At 40.3% G+C, this 21,566-nt stretch overlaps 1 protein-coding gene across 1 annotated transcript in view; it reads left to right on the top strand.

The window, feature by feature from the left end:
- Window positions 1-10,411, top strand: part of LOC132830252 (eosinophil peroxidase-like) — a 94,146-nt gene extending 83,735 nt beyond the window's left edge. Inside the window, exons 12-15 of the mRNA XM_060847789.1 lie at window positions 3,574-3,779; window positions 7,432-7,593; window positions 9,347-9,405; window positions 10,337-10,411. Coding sequence (XP_060703772.1) covers window positions 3,574-3,779; window positions 7,432-7,593; window positions 9,347-9,405; window positions 10,337-10,411 — 502 coding nt within the window. The remainder of the gene's footprint in view (window positions 1-3,573; window positions 3,780-7,431; window positions 7,594-9,346; window positions 9,406-10,336) is intronic.
- Window positions 10,412-21,566: the final 11,155 nt, after the last annotated feature.

The following is a 21,566-nucleotide window of genomic DNA, read 5'->3' as shown; positions in this document are numbered from 1 at the left end:
CCACCTAATGCACATCTTTGGAGTGTGGGAGGAAACCAGAGCACCTGGGCAAAAGCTATGGTGAATGTGCAAATTCCACATAGCCAGTTGCACAAGGATGGAATCAAACCCAGGTCCTAGTGCTGTGAGGCAGCAGTGCTAAACACTGAGCCACTGTGCCATTTCTATTGTATTTATGGTTTATAACAAACAACTGGCTTTGTGTTAACATTCCACGCTTGAGACAGAAGATGCAAAATTTGAACTCAGCCTCAGATAGTCACAAGGCATTTGATTTGACTTGACCAATTTATTATCACATATACCAAAGTACAGTGAAAAGTCTTGTTTATGAGTGGTACAAGCAGATCAAAGTAAGCAAGGATGTACAAATCAAAAAGACTTAGACAGAGGCATAAAGGTTGCATTTCATTGGATGCGTTCTAGGCGAGATCGACGTTAGCTAGATCAGTGTTATTTGGGGCTAGAGTCTGTTCATCAGTCTAATAACGGCCAGGAAGAAGCTGTTCCTAAACCTACTGTGCATGTGTTTAAGCTTCTGTATCTTCTGCCTGATAGAAGAGGTTGTAGGAGATCACTACTTGGGTGCAATGGGTTTTTGATGTTTTTGGCAGCCTTTCCATGGCAGCGAACCACGTGAATGGACTCTATGGATGGAAGGTTGGCTTCCTTGATGGTCTGTGCTGTGCACACCCACCCTATGTAGTTTCTTACGGTCCTGAGCAGAACAGTTGCCATACCAAGCCATTATGCACCCAGACAGTGTGCTTTCTGTGATGCATCTATAGAAATTGGTGAAGGTCCTTATGGGCATGCCAAATTTTCTGAGTCTCCTGAGGCTGAAGAGGCATTTTTGTGCCTTCCTGACCATTGCATTTGTATGGGAAGTCCAGGGTAGGTTGTCGGTTATCGTCATTCTGAGGAATTTGACATTCTCCACCCTCTCAACCTCCGTTCCATTGATGTAGATGGGGATGTGTTCTCCTCCTTTCTTTCTGGAGTCAATGATCTTTAGCATTGCCGGCATTGAGAGAGAGTTGTTCTCATTGCATTACGTCACCAAGCCCTCTTTCTTCCTTCTGTATTGTGACTCGTTGTTGTTAGATATGGTGGTGTCATTAGCGAATTTCTGGGTGGCGTTCATTTGGAATCTGGCCACACAGGCTCGGTTGTACAAGAAGTACAGTAGGGGCTGAGGATGCATCCTCGCGAGGTTCCAGTGTTAAGGGTGTTATTGTGGAGGAGGTGCAGTTACCTGTCAGTGGGTCTATGGGGAGAAAGACTGAGGATCCAATTGCAGAGGGCAGAGCTGCGATCTAGGTCTCAGATTTTGAGATCAGTCTGGCTGGGATAATGGTGTTGAAGATGGAGCTGTAGTCAATGAGCAAGAGTCTGACGTAAATGTCTTTGTTGTTCAGATGTTCCAGGGATAAGTGCAGGGCTAGGGATATGGCATCCACTATGGAGCTGTTACATCAGTAGACAAATGGAGACCCGTACTCTACTTCTGAATTCTGGGTTGACATGCAGCTTAAATTTGTAATCTGGAGGTATCTTTTGTCACTCGTCCCACACCCACCCACCTCCCTTCCCGCTGTCCCAATCCCTAATTCCCAATTATATGCATTCTGAGATCCCATATAAGATGAAGAATCGTATTACAAGTTATGAAGTTGATTATGGATGTGGAAGGAATGTCACATTGTTAATCAACCAGCAAATCCTTCAATTACATCACGCTACTTTTCTATCAGAGACTGTAGAAACATGATTACAATCTTCGAAGAGTGTGATGTGTATGACAAGTGTGTCACCAACCTTTCCGTAAATCTATCTTCAGTCAATTGGAAACTATGTGATCACTTAGTGTCTTGAAGAAATTTGTAAATGAAGTAAACTGTAAAACCAACACTTTGCAAAATACGCGAGGGTCGATTTTTCCCACCTGAGGGAAACTATTTACTACATTTGAAGTCAATGAATGCTGTCCCTGCTGGCATTTTTCAAACAGCTGCTCTAGGTTAATTGAAAGTCCACAGTTATTATTTTAAAGGCAGCAAATGCAGTACCTCTGATGTGCATTTGCAGTCATTGAGTAAGCAGAAGCCATGGAATTCATAGTGTTAAAGGAGGTCCCTTGATCCTTCATGCAAATATCAATGTTTGCTTTTCAACTAGAATTAATTAATCTGTTCCTATTTTCCTGATATCATTTTGTATTATTTCTTTTCAAATAATTGTCCAATTTCCATTTGTTATGAAGCAGACCAAACCCACTTCAAATATATCAAGGAGCTATGGTCTAGGCTAACTTTCTTTTAAATGCAAGTGTAAGCTGCTGTGTTCCAGATGTAATGTGATTGGTTACATTACTTAGTTTTAAGCAAAACATTTTATTATTACTCTTCAGTTAAAAAGCAAACAAAAGAAAAAGAGGAATTGGTGTAACATTAACTGTACTGGAAAACTTAACAGAATAAAAATTACTTCACAGCTAAACAGCAACTATTCCAAGATAGTAACATCCCATAAACACACCCTCGGTAAAGCAAATTCACTAAATCAGATTATTTCACATGTAATATTTCTCCAGTCAGGACGAAAGAACATCAGAAGAAAATTCTGGCAGAGAAAGAATGTATTCAAGCATTTTGCTGTAGCAGGGAGAGATGTATAGAAATTTCAAAACCCCAACAACTGCTGAAAGCTAAACTAAGACTCTGACTGCACCCAATCATGCTGTTTCTATTGTTCCAACTTTTAAAAAAACCCAAAGTCTCACAAGCTGTTTAATTTATTTATTAGGAACAGACCATTTTTCACCTCTGTCTTAACCAGGACAAAATGCACTTCTTAGAGCCATAATATGGTTGCACATTTAAATGAACGATGTCTCAATTTAATCTCATGGATGAAAAAGTTACTCCACATTCTCACAGTTCTTTCCTTTATTGAAAATATTTGTTCTCCTACGCTAATCATCATCCTACCCTGTGAAAGCCCTTTATTGATGACAATTGATATGCAAATCTCAAGTGATTCTCATACTATTTCAGATTCCAATTGTTTCCATGTGATTCATTACAACAGGAAGCGGCCTCAATCATGTACATTGCAACCTGATCTACGTTAGTAATTTCAGAGGTTTCTCTATGATGCTTTTGCTCTTGATTTATCGGGCATCAGCTTTAGCACTCTGTTAGCATTCTCAGCTCTGAATTTAGCTATCATGGGTTCAAGCACCTGCCAGGAACCTACAGTCTTAACGCATATCCTAGTGTTTACAGGAGTGCTGCACAGTCAGATAAAATGTTAAACTAAGATCCTGCTGCCCCTTCAAGGGAATATAAAAATGTACAAGGAAGCTTTCCAAAATCTTGGCTAATATTTCTCCTTCGAAACAGAGCATCTGTCATTTATCCCATTGTTCTTTTCTGTGCATCAAATTAGCAGCTGTGTACCTTAAACTACAAGTGACTGTACTTTAAATGTTTATCATTATCTGTGATAAGCTTGTGGGACATTGATCTTGTGAGAGGAGTATTACAAATCCAAGGTTTTCTTTCCCTTTAGATTCTGGTGGGAAAATGAAGGTGTTTTTTCAGGCAGCCAACGCCAGGCTCTTTCTAAAATCTCCCTGTCCAGGATTATCTGTGATAACACCGGGATTCGATCTGTTCGTCGGGAAGTATTTAAATTCAGTCAATATCCAAGCGGATATGTGGAGTGCAGCACGATACCAGCAGTAGACCTGAGTGACTGGAAGGAGGATACTCAAGGTACATAATTACAGGGCTGGCTCAGTCTTCAGAAAGCTGGCATTATTACTAATTTATTTTTGAGCATAAAACTACCCAAATCTATTGTAATAAAAAGACAAAGAGAAGCTGAAGTCTGGAACTTCGAAAACCATTTCTTTATGATTTAGTCATGTACTTCACTTTTTCAAGAGCAGAGTGATGCACCTGCAGTTTCAAAATTAGATCTCTGACACTTTGGATTTGCATTATCCAATATAATTATCCCATTCCCACCTTGAATAAAAAGAGATATCTCAATATCAAGTTCATGTGGGGTCTGCAAAAAATGTAGATAGTAGGCAAACTGTTCTCATTGGCAGAAGGATCAAGAATGAAAGAGCACAGACTTAAGATCATTGGTAAAAGCAGCAATGACAATGTACGGAAAGTCTTTCTCAGTCAATAAGAGGTTAAGATCTGGAATATGCTGCCTGAGAGTATGGTGGAGTTAGGTTCAACTGAGGCCTTCAAAATGGAATTGGACTGTTATCTGCACAATTTTTCTCCCCTTATTTGAGGAAAGATGTGGTGGCATTGCAGGCAGTTCAGAGACGTTTCACTGGATTGAGCCCAGAGATGAGGGGTTTGTCGTACGAAGAGAGATTGAACAGTTTAGGCCTATACTCTCTAAGGTCTGGTTGAAGATTTGTAGCTCGGGTGTCCGTTGTTGTGGTTCTGTTCGCCGAGCTGGAAGGTTTTGCTGTAAACGTTTCGTTCCCTGGCTAGGGAACATCATCAGTGCTATTGGAGCCTCCTGTGAAGCGCTGCTTTGATGTTTCTTCTGGTATTTATTCTCCTATACTCTCTGGAATTTAGAAGAATGAGGAGAGATCAAATTGAGGTATTCAAGATGATAAAAGGTGTGGATACAATAGGTGTGGAGTAGATACTTCCTCCTTTGGGGCATTCTAGGGCAAGAGGTCATAGTCTTAGGACAAGGGGTAGCAAATTTAAAACAGAGTTGAGGAAAAACTACTTTTCCCAAAGGGTTGTGAATCGGTGGGCTTAGCTGTCCCACATGGAACAGTGAATGTTGGGACAGTGAGTAAATTTAAGGAGGAGTTGTACAGATTTTTAATTGGTAATGTGTTTAAGGGATACAGAGAGAAATCAGGAAAATGGCATGAGGAGTATATCAGCCATGGTCGAATGGTGGAGTAGACTCGATGAGCCGAATGACCTAATTCTGCTCCTATATCTTATCAATCTGAAAAGGAAGGATGTACAGGATTACAGGGAGAAGATCGGGGGAATGGCTTTAGTTGACTTGCTCATTCGGAGATCCAGTACAGTCACAGTAAGTCAAGTATCTTCCCTTCCTGCTGTAATTCTGTGACTAACAACCAAGCACTCTCACCTTATTGTCCTAATTTTCCACATTTGTTTCATTCTGATTTTTTAAGTACAACATTCATGAACATAATTAATAACTTATAATCTTAAAATAACTACATGAGTGGTCACTGCTTGATGGCTTAAAGATTCCCTTTTGCAGTTGACATTTTCCGGCTACCTCCAGGTTTCCTCAGATCCCATTACCAACATTAAACTCATTTGCAAAAGAAGTGCATTAAAGTATTTACTGGGTGTGGAGAACTGTTTCTAGCTGGCCTGATATGTTTCACATCCAGTTATTCAAGCACAGCTAAAAATGTTCAATTTCAAGCTTCAATAAAAAATGAAAAACAAAAATCAAAATGTTTCTTTCAAGAGAATTTTGCAGTCCTTATCTCTGTTGTTACCATTGTCTCCAAGATGTCACAAGCACCCAAACACCCTCAACAGTTAACCTTTCTGATTTTACCTCAGTAACATCATTCATCCTTGGCACTACCTTGGAATATTGCCTCACGAAATTCCTCTCCGCACTTTTTTTTTCTCTTTACTCCAAATGCTCTCTGGTCAAATTCCCATCTTTAGTGGTCAATAAATGTCAACTGATCCAAAACCTTTTTACAAGTTTAGAGACCACACAAAATAGTATTTTCCTTTCACCCTTGTCTTGAGAGATGTGGGATCATGTTCAATAATGACCAAGTGAATGGTGAAAATCGTCTCTTTGTTGAGTATTCACAGTAGCACAGTTCGAGAGAGCAATGGAATCCAAAGTACAGTTTTACAATAGCCTCTTTCACATACAGTCTTTAGCTACGTTAAAATTTTGGGATATGGTGTCACATGATCGTATCTTTTGTACACAAGTTTGTGTGACATCTGCCCTCGGGAAACAGGAGATAGTTTAAGCTTCACAGGAGGCTCCCAAGCACTGAGGATGTCACTTGGAAAGGGGATGAAACGTTTGTAACAAGAACTTCCAGCTCGGCGAACAGAACCACAACAACGAGCACCCGAGCTACAAATCTTCTCCCAAACTTTGAATAGTTTAAGCACTTGCTAAATAGTGCTTGTTCCTCCTAATGGTATTAGAATGACTGTGCTTTAAAGTTGGTGATGTTAATAGAAATACTAGACCTATATGATGTGAATAAGTGAGAAATTATATGTGTACTGACTAAAATTATAGAGGATATTAAACTGATCTCCAGCAGCTGGATCTAGAGATTTCATTTACTATTGCCAGTTTTGAACAGTTCCGACACATTCATTTATGCAGTTTCACAGAAGCGCTATTTTGATAGTAAATTTCTTAAAGGGGGTAGTGGCTGTATTTAATATACATTTAAAAAGTGTAAATCCATACGTTAGTACAAGATTGTAGTCCTAAATAAAAGTTAGAAATATTAATTAGATTTAATAGAAATAGGTAGTATAAAAGGAAATTTCAAAGAGATAAAAAGCAGCAGACTATAGGGCCATGCTAGTAAAGGAAACTATTTGACGTCCTGAAACTATTCAGGTCCTGAGAGATGGTTACTAAGGGCTAATTAATATTATATTCTTTCCAGAGTTTTGTGTGAGTTAAGAAAACATGATGACATTGATGGCATTGTTCTGAGTAAGTGACAGTATTAACGTTTATTCAGAGGTAGCCTTTGATATAGAAACAGGTCTAAACACTGGTTGCAGCATGGGGCTGATAAGAATTGAATGGTGTAAAGTAACAGTAATGGGTTGGCAGCCCAGGAAGGGATGTTTAATTTAGTTTATCTTTATAAGAGTAAAATGGAAATGCGGCATAGTAAACATACGGCGCTAAATGCAGTTTAATGAATGAATGGAAATGTGGTGTCATAAAATAGAGTGTTTGTGAGTGAACTGTGAAGAGAATCAGAATACAAAATTTCACACTGATATGTCCCAGCTTTCAGTCCTCAACTTTACAGACTGAAAATGTTTATCTTTATGCTTAAGGTTGTCCTCTTTCTGTCTCCTCATGCTCTGCTCCTTGATGTCCCTGAACTCTGCCATTAGCTTTTCTAACTGTGCTTCCTCATTTTATCCAACTGTTGTTGGCTGGGTTTTCATATTCTCAGTCATTCAGGCCTATACACTGAAATTTCTTCTCATGTTCCTCAACGTCTTCATCATCCTCACTTCCATTTAAGGCTTACCTTTTAAGACTCACTTGATAACCACCTGTCATTCTGTTTAATCTTTGGCTGGGCACCCACAATCGTTTAAACATTCTCAGTAACATTTCCTAATTGATGTCTGTTTTCTCTTTTTACAGTGACCCCCTGTGGCTCTGTTCCTGTTGTGAGATCTGGCCATTTCTCAATCTGTAAGTTGGCAGTCAAATACACCTGTAAATCCGGATTCAGGATGGTGGGAGAGGACACTATAAAATGTCTGAGTAATGGAAAATGGGACTCAACACCACCTAGATGCGTGGGTAAGAGCTTTAATAAATACATGAATTATAGGAAAATAAAATGGAGCGCAAGAAATGGAGGAGAATAATATCTCACTTTAGCAGCCAGCCAGGAGAACCAGGCTATTCCAGGTGCAAGATCTCACTTGTATAGAGCTGACAAACTGGAAAGCCTCAGACAATGTTGGGTAACCTGGAGACCGTAAAGCCAGCATTACAGTCAGACCTGTGACAGGAGAAGGCTAGGTAAGGGCTTACAATTTCAAAAGTGTGTGAGGACAGCAAAACTCGGATTAAGTTCAATGAGCACTCCAACATTTCCTGGTCCCATGAAAATAAATGTCTCACTTGTCACCGAGGACATCCACTTCATGATCAACAAGTTCAACAGTGGCTCACAGAGGATACTTCACCAACAAAAGGCTTCACAATCATTGTAAACAAGGTCCTGATTCAAATCTGTTTTCAAGAATCCTACCCGAGACTGATGGGTATGTCAGATATGTCCCAAACCAGCAGTGAGGTCTCTGCTGCATCTAAATAGTCCAAATGCATACAAACCTACAAGAAAGAGGGAAATATAGAAAAATTGGATCAGTCAGGCTCAGATGATGTTAGTGGTCCAAAATGGAATAATATAATACAGTTGATCACAGGAAATCTGCTAGATAGTGGAATTAGTGTCGGAGGAGTCTGCGGGAGGTCCAGTGAATTTCAAAGATACCAATTTTAAGAGTTTAATGTAAATACCAAACCAGTTCAATATGAGTTCCCTGACTGGTGCTGTTAACCCATCCAATCAGGGAGCCCCGGCTGACAGATATAAACAGGAGTGTCAGAGGTTCTGTTCACTCTGAGAGCTGGCTTTGAGGGAGCTAGATCATTGCCATGGACTCTCCAAGTTTAAATAAAGCATGACTTGGTGAAGGGAAACCAGCTTCTGTGAAGTTATATCAGAAATGAAAACAATATGACTTATACAAATAAAAGTAGTGACTTGGGCAGTGTTATAGAACTGTGAGACCTAGGGGTCTAGGTGCAATTTCTTTGAAGTTTGCTTCACATACATATAGGGTGGTTAAGAAAGCATTTAGCATACATGCCTTTGTTGCTCAGACTTTTGAGTATCAAAGTTATATTGAGACTATTCAGAACTTTGGTGAGGCTTGTTCTAGACTACTGTATCCTGTTCTGATTGCCCTGTTACAGGAAGAAAGTATTAAGCTGGATAAGGTTAGAAGAGATTTAGAGGGTTTGAATTATAAGGAGAGGCTGGATAGACTGGAACTTTTGTCGCTGAATCATAAGAGGTTGAGGAGTGACCTTATAGAGGTTTATAAAATCATAAGTCAGAGATAAGGTAGTGTCTTTTCCCTAAGCTGGAAGATTTCAAGATTAGGGGCCATATTTTTTAAGATGAATGGAGAAAGATTTAATAAAGACATGGGGGCAATGTTTTTACACAGAGAGTGGTTTGTGTGTGGATTGAACTCCCAGAAGAAGTGATGGATGCAGATACAGTTACAACATTTAAAACTCATTTGGATTAGTACATGAATAAGAAACGTTTGGAAGGATATGGGCCAAACGCAGGGTGGTGGACTAGTTTAGTTTGGGATTATGTTTGACATGGACTAGTCATACTGAAGGGTCTGTTTCCATATTGTAAGACTCTGTGACTCTATAATAGAACTATTGAAATATTTTCTGGCATATTTCACTAAATATCATATATCTTTCAGTTCCCTACTAATTGTACCTGACGATGTTACAGGTGCAAGAGTCAAGATTTGCTCAAAATGGAAGCGGTTAGAGAATGGATACCTGGAAAAGGTAAACTTTGGGAATTTCCTCTGATTTGCCTGTTAGGGGTCTGCAAGATTCTTGCCCCTCATGTTCCTGCTTTTCCACTCTGTATTGGTTTGGACAGCCAGGCACTGAAGAGGAATTAGGAAACTGTATTATCCCCTTGTTATTCAGACATTGTTTTTGTTCAAACATTTAGGGACTAAATCCAACATTTAATCAAGCACTGAATGCAGGATCTTAATTTTAAACTACCTTAACATGTCCTCAGAACATAATTCAAGGAATGAAAAAGTCATCTATTTTTTGCATCTTGCTCTTAGCTTAAAGTTGAGCTGATCCAAAACTTCACAGCTCACACCATAGTTTGCACCAAAACCTGATTCTCACTCATTTTAAACTCTGCAAAAAAAAATTCATTGGATGTAAAACAATTTGATTCAACTTGTAGTTTTATATATACATGTAAGTCTTTCTGATATCTTTAAATCTTGGGAGTACGCTAAACATAATTTATTTTTTTTTGGAAATTGTACATGAAAACTTAAAGCAGGTGCAGGACATTGAGATCTTTCAGTTTGTGTCTTGTGTAGCCCAAGACTAGCACATTAAATCTCTCTTGTATTGGAGATAAATATTTGTAAAATGCTGCAGTGACAGGAGAAAACTGTCCTTCCTTAGGCAGTTCCACACCAAATATTTCCCAGGCAGTCATTTTAATTTTGTAAGTCGATCCTTAGCACTTTCCAATCCCTTTGGCTATAGTGGGAATATTTATCCGCTTTGTCACAATTTCCTCTTGTGATGGCTTCTCAAAGACATTCATTGTGTGCTGGGCCATATTATGTCTTATCATCTTCTTCCTACGAATAATCCAAATGTTGGAAGCAATGTTGTTTTGCAGGGATATATCTGCATATTGCAGGATGCAGATAAACATATTGATCTATTCTTACAGGTGCATGGAGTTCCTTGTGAGAATGAAGGGGCAATAGCAGTGGAGGACAACTTAACTGAACCAGAAGAACATTAAGATGATGGTGGGCCTCCGGAACTTAGCAAGAGAATTATTCCAAAAATATCCAAATTTTCTGTACAACCTGCAACTGAGAATCCAAAGCTAATTTACCAATTCAATTCTATCATATCATTTCTGATGGACAGTGAGACTAGTCACATGTAAAATTTAACCCAAACGTGAATGGGTAGGTTAAGACAGAATTTGGAGCAGTGGGGATTTTCAGAATGTTTTAAATTGGGTTCCAAACCAAAACTAGCTCTCAACCTACTTTCAGACTGAACTGAGACAGGGAAGAGATGGCTTATGTCATTTTTATTTAGATTTAATTTGGATTTTTTGTTAGCCTTCCTAAATCTTGGTCCCAAATCAGTGACAGGAGACAAAAAATTATTTGGATTGAAGAATTGAATGTCCTTGTATCTAGCTCCTGGATTTAGTGTGACTACCTGAGGAAATTCCACAATCCAGCACCCTCAAACCTTGCCCAGTTGCTCTCAGAACCCACAACCCCCATTAGATCTTCAAGCCATTTCGTGATCCCTTTGATCTGCCTCATCAGAATTGTGAACCCTCCCGATCCCCACTTCTGACTTCCTGATCCACAACATTCCCTGTCCTCAACCCCAAACCAATCCAGGAATAGCGGATTCCCTCGATTGCTCTCACATACTGATTGTTTTCTCTGGACGTGGAGTGGAATTTTAGATTTGAAATTCAGCTTGCTTAATCTGTGTATTTTTAAATGCTTTTTTGCAAACACCTGTTCTCTGAGAGAGGAGAGCAATTATTTTCTGTATTGATACATTGTGTATCTTGTGCTGCTGCTGCAGTGATACACCTAATCTCAAAACACCGGCAGATTTAGTTATCAACCAAGAAATCAATGATTAATTAGAAGAAGCACCGTAATTATATTTGTATTCAAAAAGTAAGTAATTGATAATTAGAAATTAAAATCTAATAGAATTTACTCATAACCTGAGAAGCAGCCTCTGCAAGATACAAGGCAAAACGCCTCCAATTCCTGAAAAGCTAAAACTGACCTTGGGTTTCACAGCCACAGACACACAGACTAATTGATGGAGGCCTGCCATTCTAGGAGAGAAGTGCATCATTTTCTCATGTTAAGACACCTTGTAGAATGGTAAGGACCAGTTAATTTAAGCATCACTGAATTATTAGCAAATTGGATATTATAATTAAAATGTACCGAATATATGGTAAAATAAGGTTTTTGAGAAAGTCATATTTTGTGCATGTGTGTAAAGGTTTTCCAGCTGAGGGAAGTGATACTTTTGCCCACGTTGGCTAGAATATAAACCAATTTAAAAGTATTCTGTTGAGGCAGAAACTTAAGGTGTTTTGAAATGTCAGATTTTAGGACGGTGTAGTTAGGGACTTCTGTCATTTGGGACTTTGACATTTAATGTCTTTGGAAAGAAGAACTTTTTCCATCCACAAATGGGAATCCAGTTGAACCAGAAGTCGGTTTTGTATCTGAATATATTGCTTTACCCTCTTGTATGGAGGCTATTGTGAACCTCTCAAGCTTAGCATTATCTTCTGCTTGGTACTTGAATCATTATGGTGGTTAGATTACTGTATTATGTTCTTTGCTTATATTCAATAAAATTTGGTATTATGCATCAACTTAGTGTTCTGTCTTACCTGATAGTACATCTCTGTCAAACCAGAAACATCTAAACTGTAGAGTTTAAAAGGATTGACTTGAAACTTTTTAACAGCCTGATCAATCAAACTGAATTAATCAAAATCTAATGAATTTCCTTTTAAATCCTGTTATTGCAACACAGGGATAGCAAGCCAAACCAAATCAGCCTCACTATCACTGGATTTGTAGCAGAGTGAAATTTAAAACTTTCAGTGATCCACCTAATTGTTCAATTGTTCCTGACCATTCTTTATGAATAACAGTTCTTGGATACAGCTTTATAACTTAAACAAAAATAAACAATTAACAATTAACGCACAGACTGACACACAGGTACAGTTGAGGGATAATTAAAGATAAAAAAACAAAAGAATCATCATTGGCTGGTGCCAATATTAAATAAACTCTTTCATATGATGAATGCCTTCAGAATTCCTTGGACAATGGGTTATTCACAAGCAAGTAGAACTGTACATCTTGCTTGAATTCTGAAGTCACTAGTTTATGCCCATTGTTTCAGTTGACTTTGAGAAATATGTATTTATTTCTTGCAGACTGTGATTCTTTCCTCAGAGTGTTCAACAATTTGGTAACTAGAGCAAGAGAGACTAGAGAGACAGCAAAACAAAAAAATGGCAATCTCCAGATATTTTCAAAAATCAGACTGCCTCCTGCCAAAACTCAATCAGAACTGGTTCTCTCCAATATATTCTGTGGTTAGCTGACTAGCACTGCTTCTAGAGCTGAAAATGTGTTGCTGTTTAAAGCACAGCAGGTCAGGCAGCATCCAAGGAACAGGAAATTCGATGTTTCGGGCATAAGCCCTTCATCACCTGGACACCCCATGCACCTGGACACCCCATGCTGGCCTCTTACCCGCCCTCGATCTCTTTATAGCCAACTGCCGCCTTTTCTGATAAAGGCTTATGCCCGAAACGTCGAATTTCCTGTTCCTTGGATGCTGCTTGACCTGCTGCACTTTAACCAGCTCTGATCTCCAGCATCTGCAGACCTCACTTTTTCCTAGCACTGCTTCTAACTTGATTGATCAAATCAATGCTCAACCTGCAGTCAGTCCTGAGCACAGCAACACCTCGGTGCCAATTCATCTACAGTATCCTTAGTTTAATAATTAAGTTGCAATATTTTCCAGGCCAGTTCCCAGCAGAAACCTCTGTCTTAGTTCAATCTTATTTTAAAAGAAAGCGCTGTTCAAAGTTCAACTTCAACTTACATTTCCAAACCAAAACAATGAGAAAAATGAAAGTAGTGATGATCTCAACACACTGTTCTATTTGAGCTCTCTTATCCCTTATCCTGGCAGAAGTGACCACTTTTCCCTTTAAAGGTTGCCTACTCCCCCCAGGTTCTAACCTAGCATGGCAGCATTCACCGGGGCAATTCCTGCCTGACTGAAGCCAAGTCTATAGGTCAGACTGCCAATGCTGCGGCGACAGACCTGTCACATCAGACACAACTACAACTCTGCAGTGTGCACACTCATCCCAACTTTATGGTTTTGTGTAACGTTTTGAGTTACCGACTGGGTCAGGTCAATAATAATCCAGGCCTTTAGTCTTCACTTAGGTGTGTTCACCTCTTGTGTACTAGGTGTATCATTTCTATGTGTTATGAATTGTTAACACTGCAACTGTTTCTTAATATAAATGCTTCTATTGTTGTTACTTCATAACTGAACAACAAACCTTATGTTAAAAGCCCTATATAAATGCAAGTTGGTGTTGCATCTCCAGATCACTTTGTGTTCTTTTCATTCCTGCCATGTTTTATTCTTAGTAAGTTGTTATTTACTCACATTCTATGTTCTTGATATAAACAATGGTAAAGAATTGGTTCTGAACAAATTGGGAGACCAACTATCATTAGATCTCAATGCTTTGACCAGGCTTGAAACAAATTGTTTGAAGTAAAATTTTCAAATGGTAATTTCCCTGAAACCATGATTGCATAGAGATTTAATCTTTTGTTGGATTGAAATCTTCAAAGAAAGCCAAATACAAACACAGATGTCCAATTCAACAATACTGGCTCCAAATGTATTACATAAATTCTAAGGAAAGGCTTTATCTCGAGTTAATGTTTCAATGAGTAAAATGACAATAATCATTCCATTAAATATCATCTACAAATTTGGAACTGCCAACTGTTAGAGGCTGAAATTATCACAGGTTGAAGGTGAACCTTGATAAAATACTGTCCAGTCCCAACTGGCATATTTAAGAACGAGGAGTAGAAAACCATTCAGTTCCTCAAGTGTGCTCCATGATTCAGTGAGATCATGGACAATCCACTTGTGAGCTTCACTCCACTTTTCTACTCTCCATAACCTTTGACTCATTTATTGATTAAAAATTTATCTCAGTCAGCTTTACATATATTCAAAGACCCAGTCCACAGCTCAGGGCATTTGGGAAAGAGAACTGCAAACACTAACAACCTCTAAGAACGGAAATTCTTCTTGTTAAATTGAAGACCTGTTTCTTTGAAACTGTACCCTCTGGTTTTACATTCACCTTGGAAGAAGATCTCAGCATTCACCCTGTCAAGATAGTAGCTGTAACGAAAAATAGTAAAGAGATAGTGTGATAATGGTTACATCAGTTGAGATAAAACCAAAATTCGTTGGATCTGTGGGGCTTCTCATATTCTGACTAATGTTTTTACATATTATATGACAGTTTATAAGGAATCTGGGGGCTAGTAATATATACTGGAACACTATTTATCTATTGTTGAGAACCTCTGGCTAGGATTCCATAGACTTAAAAAAAAACACAGAAAATAGAAGCAGGGATAGGCTATGTGGCCATTTTTAGCCTGCTCCACCATTCAATATGATCATGGTTAATCTTCAAATGCAGTTTCCTGTTCCCTTTTACACCCATACCCTTTGATCTTTTAGTCCTGAGAACTATATCTTGTTCCTTCTTGAAAATATTCCATGTTTTTGGCTTCAATCAATTTCTGAAGCAGTGAATTCCATAGGTTCACCACCTTATAGAGGTTTATAAAATCATGAGGTGTGTAGATAGGGTAAATAACAAGGTCTTTTCCCTGCCGTGGGGGAGTCCAGAACTAGAGGGTATAGTTTAGAGTGAGAAGGGAAAAATTTTGAAGGGACCAAAGGGGCAATGTTTTCATGCAGCGGGTGGTGCGTGTATGGAATGAACCTCCAGAGGAAGTGGTGGAGGCTGGTACATTTACAACATTTAAAATACATCAAGATGGGGAGATGAATAGGAAGGGTTTAAAAGGATATGGGCCAGGTGCTAGCAAATGGGATTAGATTGGGTTAGGATATCTGGTCAGCATGGATGAGTTGGACCGAAGGGTCTGTTTCTGTGCTGTACACATCTGAGATTCTCTGACTCTGAGAATTTTCCAGATGGAAAGCTGAGCACATACTTGGAGATTTGAACATGCCACATGCTTCAATGAACCTTCATGTTCAACGCGAGACACCAATACCTCAGGGTTCTCTTCATGGGTATTCATCACACCACACCCCATGACAATATACACTGGTATCTAAACTTGTGCCAGCCTCTATGAACCTTCATGGTACATCGCCAACCCACTTGTGGCTCTTCAATGCTGTACCGGTTCAATATCATGATACTGCTGCAGCAAGGAAAGTTTGCACTCAGAGGCATGCTCACAGCTCATGGAGTGGGCCAGGCTACATTTCCAGCCTCTTTATTTTATCTCATGGTCCACACTTACTTTGAGATGCTCTCAGCCTTCCTGGCTTGCCTTGACTTTTTTTGCCTTGTCCTTCAGCTGGAGATTCCATGCTCATATTATTTCCACCTTGCTTGCTTTTAACACAGTTATAAGGCTGGGACGTTTCTCATGGTTGTTGGCAGGCCTTAGTCATGTTCAGGGAAATAGCGTTTGGTTCAAGTGTCCTGGCACAATAAGTCAAGGGCAGTCTCAGAACTGAGACAATGGGCTTGAATACAGTCAATCAGCTGCTTGGAATGGTCAGACTCAGGGTCTTACTTTCTTTGTTAACAAATGTTTTTAAAATCGTGACTCATTAGGAATGAAGAACTAAATGCAATTCAGCCTACCACCCCTCCTGTCTCTTTGAGTGGATTGTTTTTCTCCTGGAATGAGAGAGGCAGGTATTAAGGGGAAAACTGGGTGGCAGAGCTATTCCTGGTGGTGCAGGTTTGAAGGTGTCCTAATCAAGCCAGTAGGAAACACAGAGGGGGATACAGGGTTTCTGAATTCCAGGGTTTGAATAGGTGAGGTCAAGTGGGGAAAATGTTGCGAGCAATAGTGAGAGTAATAGCCTTGGTGAGACGTGGGTACAGCAACCAGACAAAATGTGTGACATTTCAGATGGTGGCATTTACTTTGGTGGAATGTTAATGCCCCTAGACGATGGGGCATTCTTCCAGACAGCTGAGACTGCACTGACCTGGATGGCAGCCTCAGAACATAGTCAAGCGTCATGACCTTCTCTGCACCCAACTCCGCCATCCATTCAGCAAGACCTCCCCATCTCTATCCACAAAACAAGGCTCTGACTTTCCCTTGTCTGTCACAACCAGGGCAGATATCAAGAATCATGCAGTGCAGCTGTGGAATAAATGTTTGTCGGGGTGCACAACAAAGTTTTGAAGATGGTGTTGGCTTCAGGGACAATTCTGGGTTGTCCTGATCATGGTGATTTGTCCTGTGAAAGCGCATGGCAGGATAGTGCAAGAATTACGTAAGAGCGACGCCATGATGTAGAGGGAAGTAGCCAGTGAGATAGTTTGTTGAGCCAAAATGTTCTGTTTCCACACTGAGCTTCTATAATACAAGCATTTCTTGGTCTAGTGACCTTTTCATATTGTTAATGGGGAAATATATACAGAAAAAACATTTATCTATACTGAGGTTGTATTTTCTTACATTATGGTAAGATCCCATGGAACTCTTAATTGATACAGAAAATAATTGCTAATGTTCACAACTTCAAAGTTGATGTATATTGTTGATAATGGGGAAACCGGGATATCTGTCTTTTGTTTAATCGGTGAAAAACTCTGTCATTGCTGTTTTTGAGGGTCCGGGGTTCCAGTATATAGTAAAAATCCATATGATAAAAGTGGCTACAAAACTTTAACATTAATAAAATGTTTAAACGTAGCATATGTGTTTCGGTGCAGACATTTCTGCCACATTTATCAGAGCAGTGAGCAGAATGTGTTCCAGCAATCAATACTAGTTTGTTATTCAATACTTAGGCTGCTTGACTCTGGTGAGCATATTATTGAAAGTAGAAGGCTAAATTAAATTACATTCAATTTATAATAAGCACAAAGTAAAATTCCTTCCACTTCAGCAACACAGAAGGGTAGGGATTATACGTGCACAGCTGAGTAATAAAACGTGCAATTACATATTTGACTCCAGGACAAAATGTTTCACCTCACATACTTGAGATTCTGCATGTCAGTAAAATACTATCAATAGAGCGAGGAAAATTCTGAACCAGCAAATCTATGACAACGAGGCACACAAACAAGTTATAAATGACCTGCCATGTATCAGGCTAAACAATAAAACATGTTGTAAGATCAAAAGATTTGCATGGGAAAAAATGTGTTTAATTACCTTTCAAATTTAGTTGTAAGCCTTAAAATAGAAGAAAATAGATAAATCTTGTATCTCAAATACCTCCATTAAATGAAAATAATTAAATTACAACAGAATCTGAACTTCCTTTTTATTAAATGTTTTAATTAAATATTGACTGCTAAGTAATTTTACTCTTTTCTTGAAGTGGCTTATCATATTTGTAATTAACTTTGTGTATGTTAATTCTTAGACATTGTAGCATGAGATTTGAACATAGATCACGATGCAGGGATTTTTTAGTCCTGGCATCAGGTCATTACAAACATGACGAGAAATTAGGGTTAAAAATAGAAAACACAGTATCTACATGGAATAAGCTCTGGTTTACAACAGATTGATGATATTTTAGACCTGCTTGATTCTTCTCCCCGCCCCTCCAATCGCCACCAGGACAGAACCCCACTGGTCCTCACCTACCATCCCATCAACCTCCACATACATCGTATCATCCTTCGTCATTTCCGCCACCTCCAGACAGAATGCACCACCAAGGATATATTTCCCTCCCCTCCCCTATCAGCATTCCGAAAAGACCACTCCCTCCGCGATTCCCTCGTCAGTTCCACACCCCCCACCAACCCAACCTCCACTCCCGGCACCTTCCCCTGCTACCGCAAGAAATGCAAAACCTGCGCCCACACCTCCCCCCTCACTTCCCTCCAAGGCCCCAAGGGATCCTTCCATATCTGCCACAAATTCACACCTCCACACACATCATTTACTGCATCCACTGCACCCGATGTGGCCTCCTCTACATTGGGGAGACAGGCCACCTACTTGTGGAACGTTTCAGAGAATACCTCTGGGATACCCGCACCAACCAACCCAACTGCCCCATGGCGGAACACTTTAACTCCCCCTCCCACTCCGCCAAGGACATGCAGGTCCTTGGCCTCCTCCATCGCCAGACCATGGCAACACGACATCTGGAGGAAGAGTGCCTCATCTTCCACCTAGGAACACTCCAACCACAAGGGCTGAATGCAGAATTCTTCAGCTTCCTCATTTCCCCTCCCCCCACCTTATCTCAGTCCCAACCCTTGGACTCAGCACTGCCTTCTTGACGCACAATCTTCTTCCCGACCTCTCCGCCCCCATCCCCTCGCCAGCCTATCACCCTCACCTTAACCTCCTTCCACCTATTACATTCCCAGTGCCCCTCCCACAAGTCCCTCCTCCCTACCTTTTATCTTAGCCTGCTGGACATACTTTCCTCATTCCTGAAGCAGGGCTTATGCCCGAAACATCGATTCTCCTGCTCCTTGGATGCTGCCTGACCTGCTTTTTCAGCAACACATTTTTCAGCTCTGATCTCCTGCATCTGTAGTCCTCACTTTCTCCTCCTTTATGTCATAACAACCTATATTCTGCTCATTCAATGTTATCCATTTCTTACCGATGTAATTGGTACCGTTTTGTAGCACAATCACTGGCTATTCACCCTCCCCCTTCAGAATATCCTACAGCTACTCCAAGACCCCCTTAGCCCTTGGCACCAGGGAGGCAACACATCATCCTAACGTCTCTTTTGTTACCTCAGTTACAAGGATGTTCTGCAATAGCTGCCTTCCTCTCCTCTGTCTGGTAATCAACCATTCCCTTTCTCTCTGTTCAGTCTTCACCTGTGGGAGAGCCAACCTCATCAAATGTGCTGTCCATGGTCATCTCAGCATCACGGAAACTCCTCAGTAACTGCATCAGCTCTGAAATGTGGTTAGCCAATAGCTGCAGCTGGACTGACTTGTTGTACACATGGTCATCAGGGAAACTGAAAGTGTCCATGACTTCTCACATAGCACAGGAAGATCATATCATGGGAGGGGCATATCATGAAGCATTTAAGGGATCGAGGGTTCTGCCACATCATTGACCCACAAAGTGGAATGTTCCTACTCATTCCTTTGCCTCAATGCGGCAAAGATGCTTGTGTGAATAAGGTGGTCACTGATAACTTGGGCAGGGAGTTGTGCATGGGGCCAATGTATTAGGATCCCAGGAATTCGAGACTCCTCAGGTCTGTGATCTCTCCAGTGTCTGGTTCCACATGCAATGTGACTTCCCTTGAAAACCTTTCACACTGGAACGCCTTGCAGCTATCTCCTTCACATGTTGATACATTTACTGTACCCATTCCTGGTCTGGTCACAGCTGATTCCCTTCACATCAAGCTCATTCAAATTCCAGTGAGACGGAAGCCGACAGTGAGCACTCATCAGTGATTACATTCAATCTCTGCCTCAATTTTGTGATGATCTGCTTAACATGCAGATTCCCCTTCCCTATCACTGTTCTCATGAACCTTATAGGCTTCTCTCATGCCAAGTCCTCACCATCCTGTCTACATAACACTCCATCTCCTCACCTTTCTTCAGCTCAGCCTTGAGCATACATGATGACCATAATCTGTTCCCCTACTTGAAGCCAGGCTAATCTGAACTGTTGATGATCACCCAACTCCTGTATGACCCCACCCCCTCCCTATCTATGCTTTGCCACTTCACCTCTTCCAAATATTGTTGCCTCATTTCACAACTGTGATTTCTTCTTCCAACCTGCATTCCCCACTCTCTACAAATAAGTTTCCAAGTCTCCTTTCTGCCACAGTGGCTCACAATTGACTGGCATGCTCGTCTGTAGATCTAACTCAAAACAATCCCCCAGTACTTTGGGACATGGCTGCTCACTTGCTCCACATACAGTGCGTTTGGCATGAAAACTGCTAGCACATGGAAAACATGGCATTAATGTATCACACAAGATGTGTGCTGTCTTGACTGAGGACTGCTGACTAGCAGATATCCTACTTGGCTGTGAAACTCTGTAATTGGTATGAGAAGGTAATGCATGGATACTATAAGTATGCAGGTAGGTGCTAAGTGACCAAATGCTAAGAGAGCAACAGAACAGCCCTAAGAAGCAGCCTGGTCCAGTTTGTGAGCTGAGTGCTTGTCCGTACACATGGTATCCCTGCTACAGCCTTTCAGGGAAAGCTGCCTGTCCGGTCTGCAATGTGAGTATGCAGTTCCTAAACATGTCAGTGGATTAGATGATGCCTGAGAGGGATTGAGAAATGTGGGATATCATTGCCAAAGTATAAGCTAGTCACAACCAGTGGCAAGCTGAATTTGCCAGGTATGTGCTCTGATTTCCATGTTGAATTTTCTCAACAAGTGTCTTATTTGATGTGTTTGGTTAGATAGAAAGCTGAATATTAATGAGTCAAAATTACTGAAGTGTTTAACAATCTTTCATCCCAATGAACTGCCGACTCGTCACTGCCTAGCAATTACTTCATCTCACCACTCTGCAAATGGATCAGAGATGGAAGAAGTTGCTGCTGACCTCAAGATGAGCTGAATTAAATTGCTTGTACAATTCTGCCATTGATCTCGCCATAGTCCATGTTCGTTCAGATGTTTAATCGAATCTTATACCTTCCATGTCTTAATTCCTTTCTGTTACACTTCATCTGATACATTCATTTCCCATTAAGTCAGTTGCACAATTAGCATCAATTAACTTCCCCCTAGACTTATCACATAATCTTTCCTCCACAAATAAAATGAAGGTTAAGGGCCACGTTTAATGCATTTCTCTCACTTTCATTCTGGGCAGAAGATTGCAGAAGCTGGCAGGGGCTCCAAAAGGTAGGCTACATCCGAGACAATAATATCATTTCAGAAAAAGTAACTCTGTTTTACTCCACAGATGCTATCTGACCTGCTACAAATGTTTTCAAAGCAGTCTGCCTTTACTTAAGGCTGTGATAATGTTTGGTCATAGTGAAACTTAAACTGTACATGAGTGAAATTACGTTTGATGAGTAAATGCCATTTGATA

Source organism: Hemiscyllium ocellatum, chromosome 31 (genome assembly GCF_020745735.1).
Source record: "Hemiscyllium ocellatum isolate sHemOce1 chromosome 31, sHemOce1.pat.X.cur, whole genome shotgun sequence".
Lineage (NCBI taxonomy): Eukaryota > Metazoa > Chordata > Chondrichthyes > Orectolobiformes > Hemiscylliidae > Hemiscyllium > Hemiscyllium ocellatum.
Note: the sequence above shows the minus strand (reverse complement) of the source record. Positions and strands in the feature narration are given on the sequence as shown.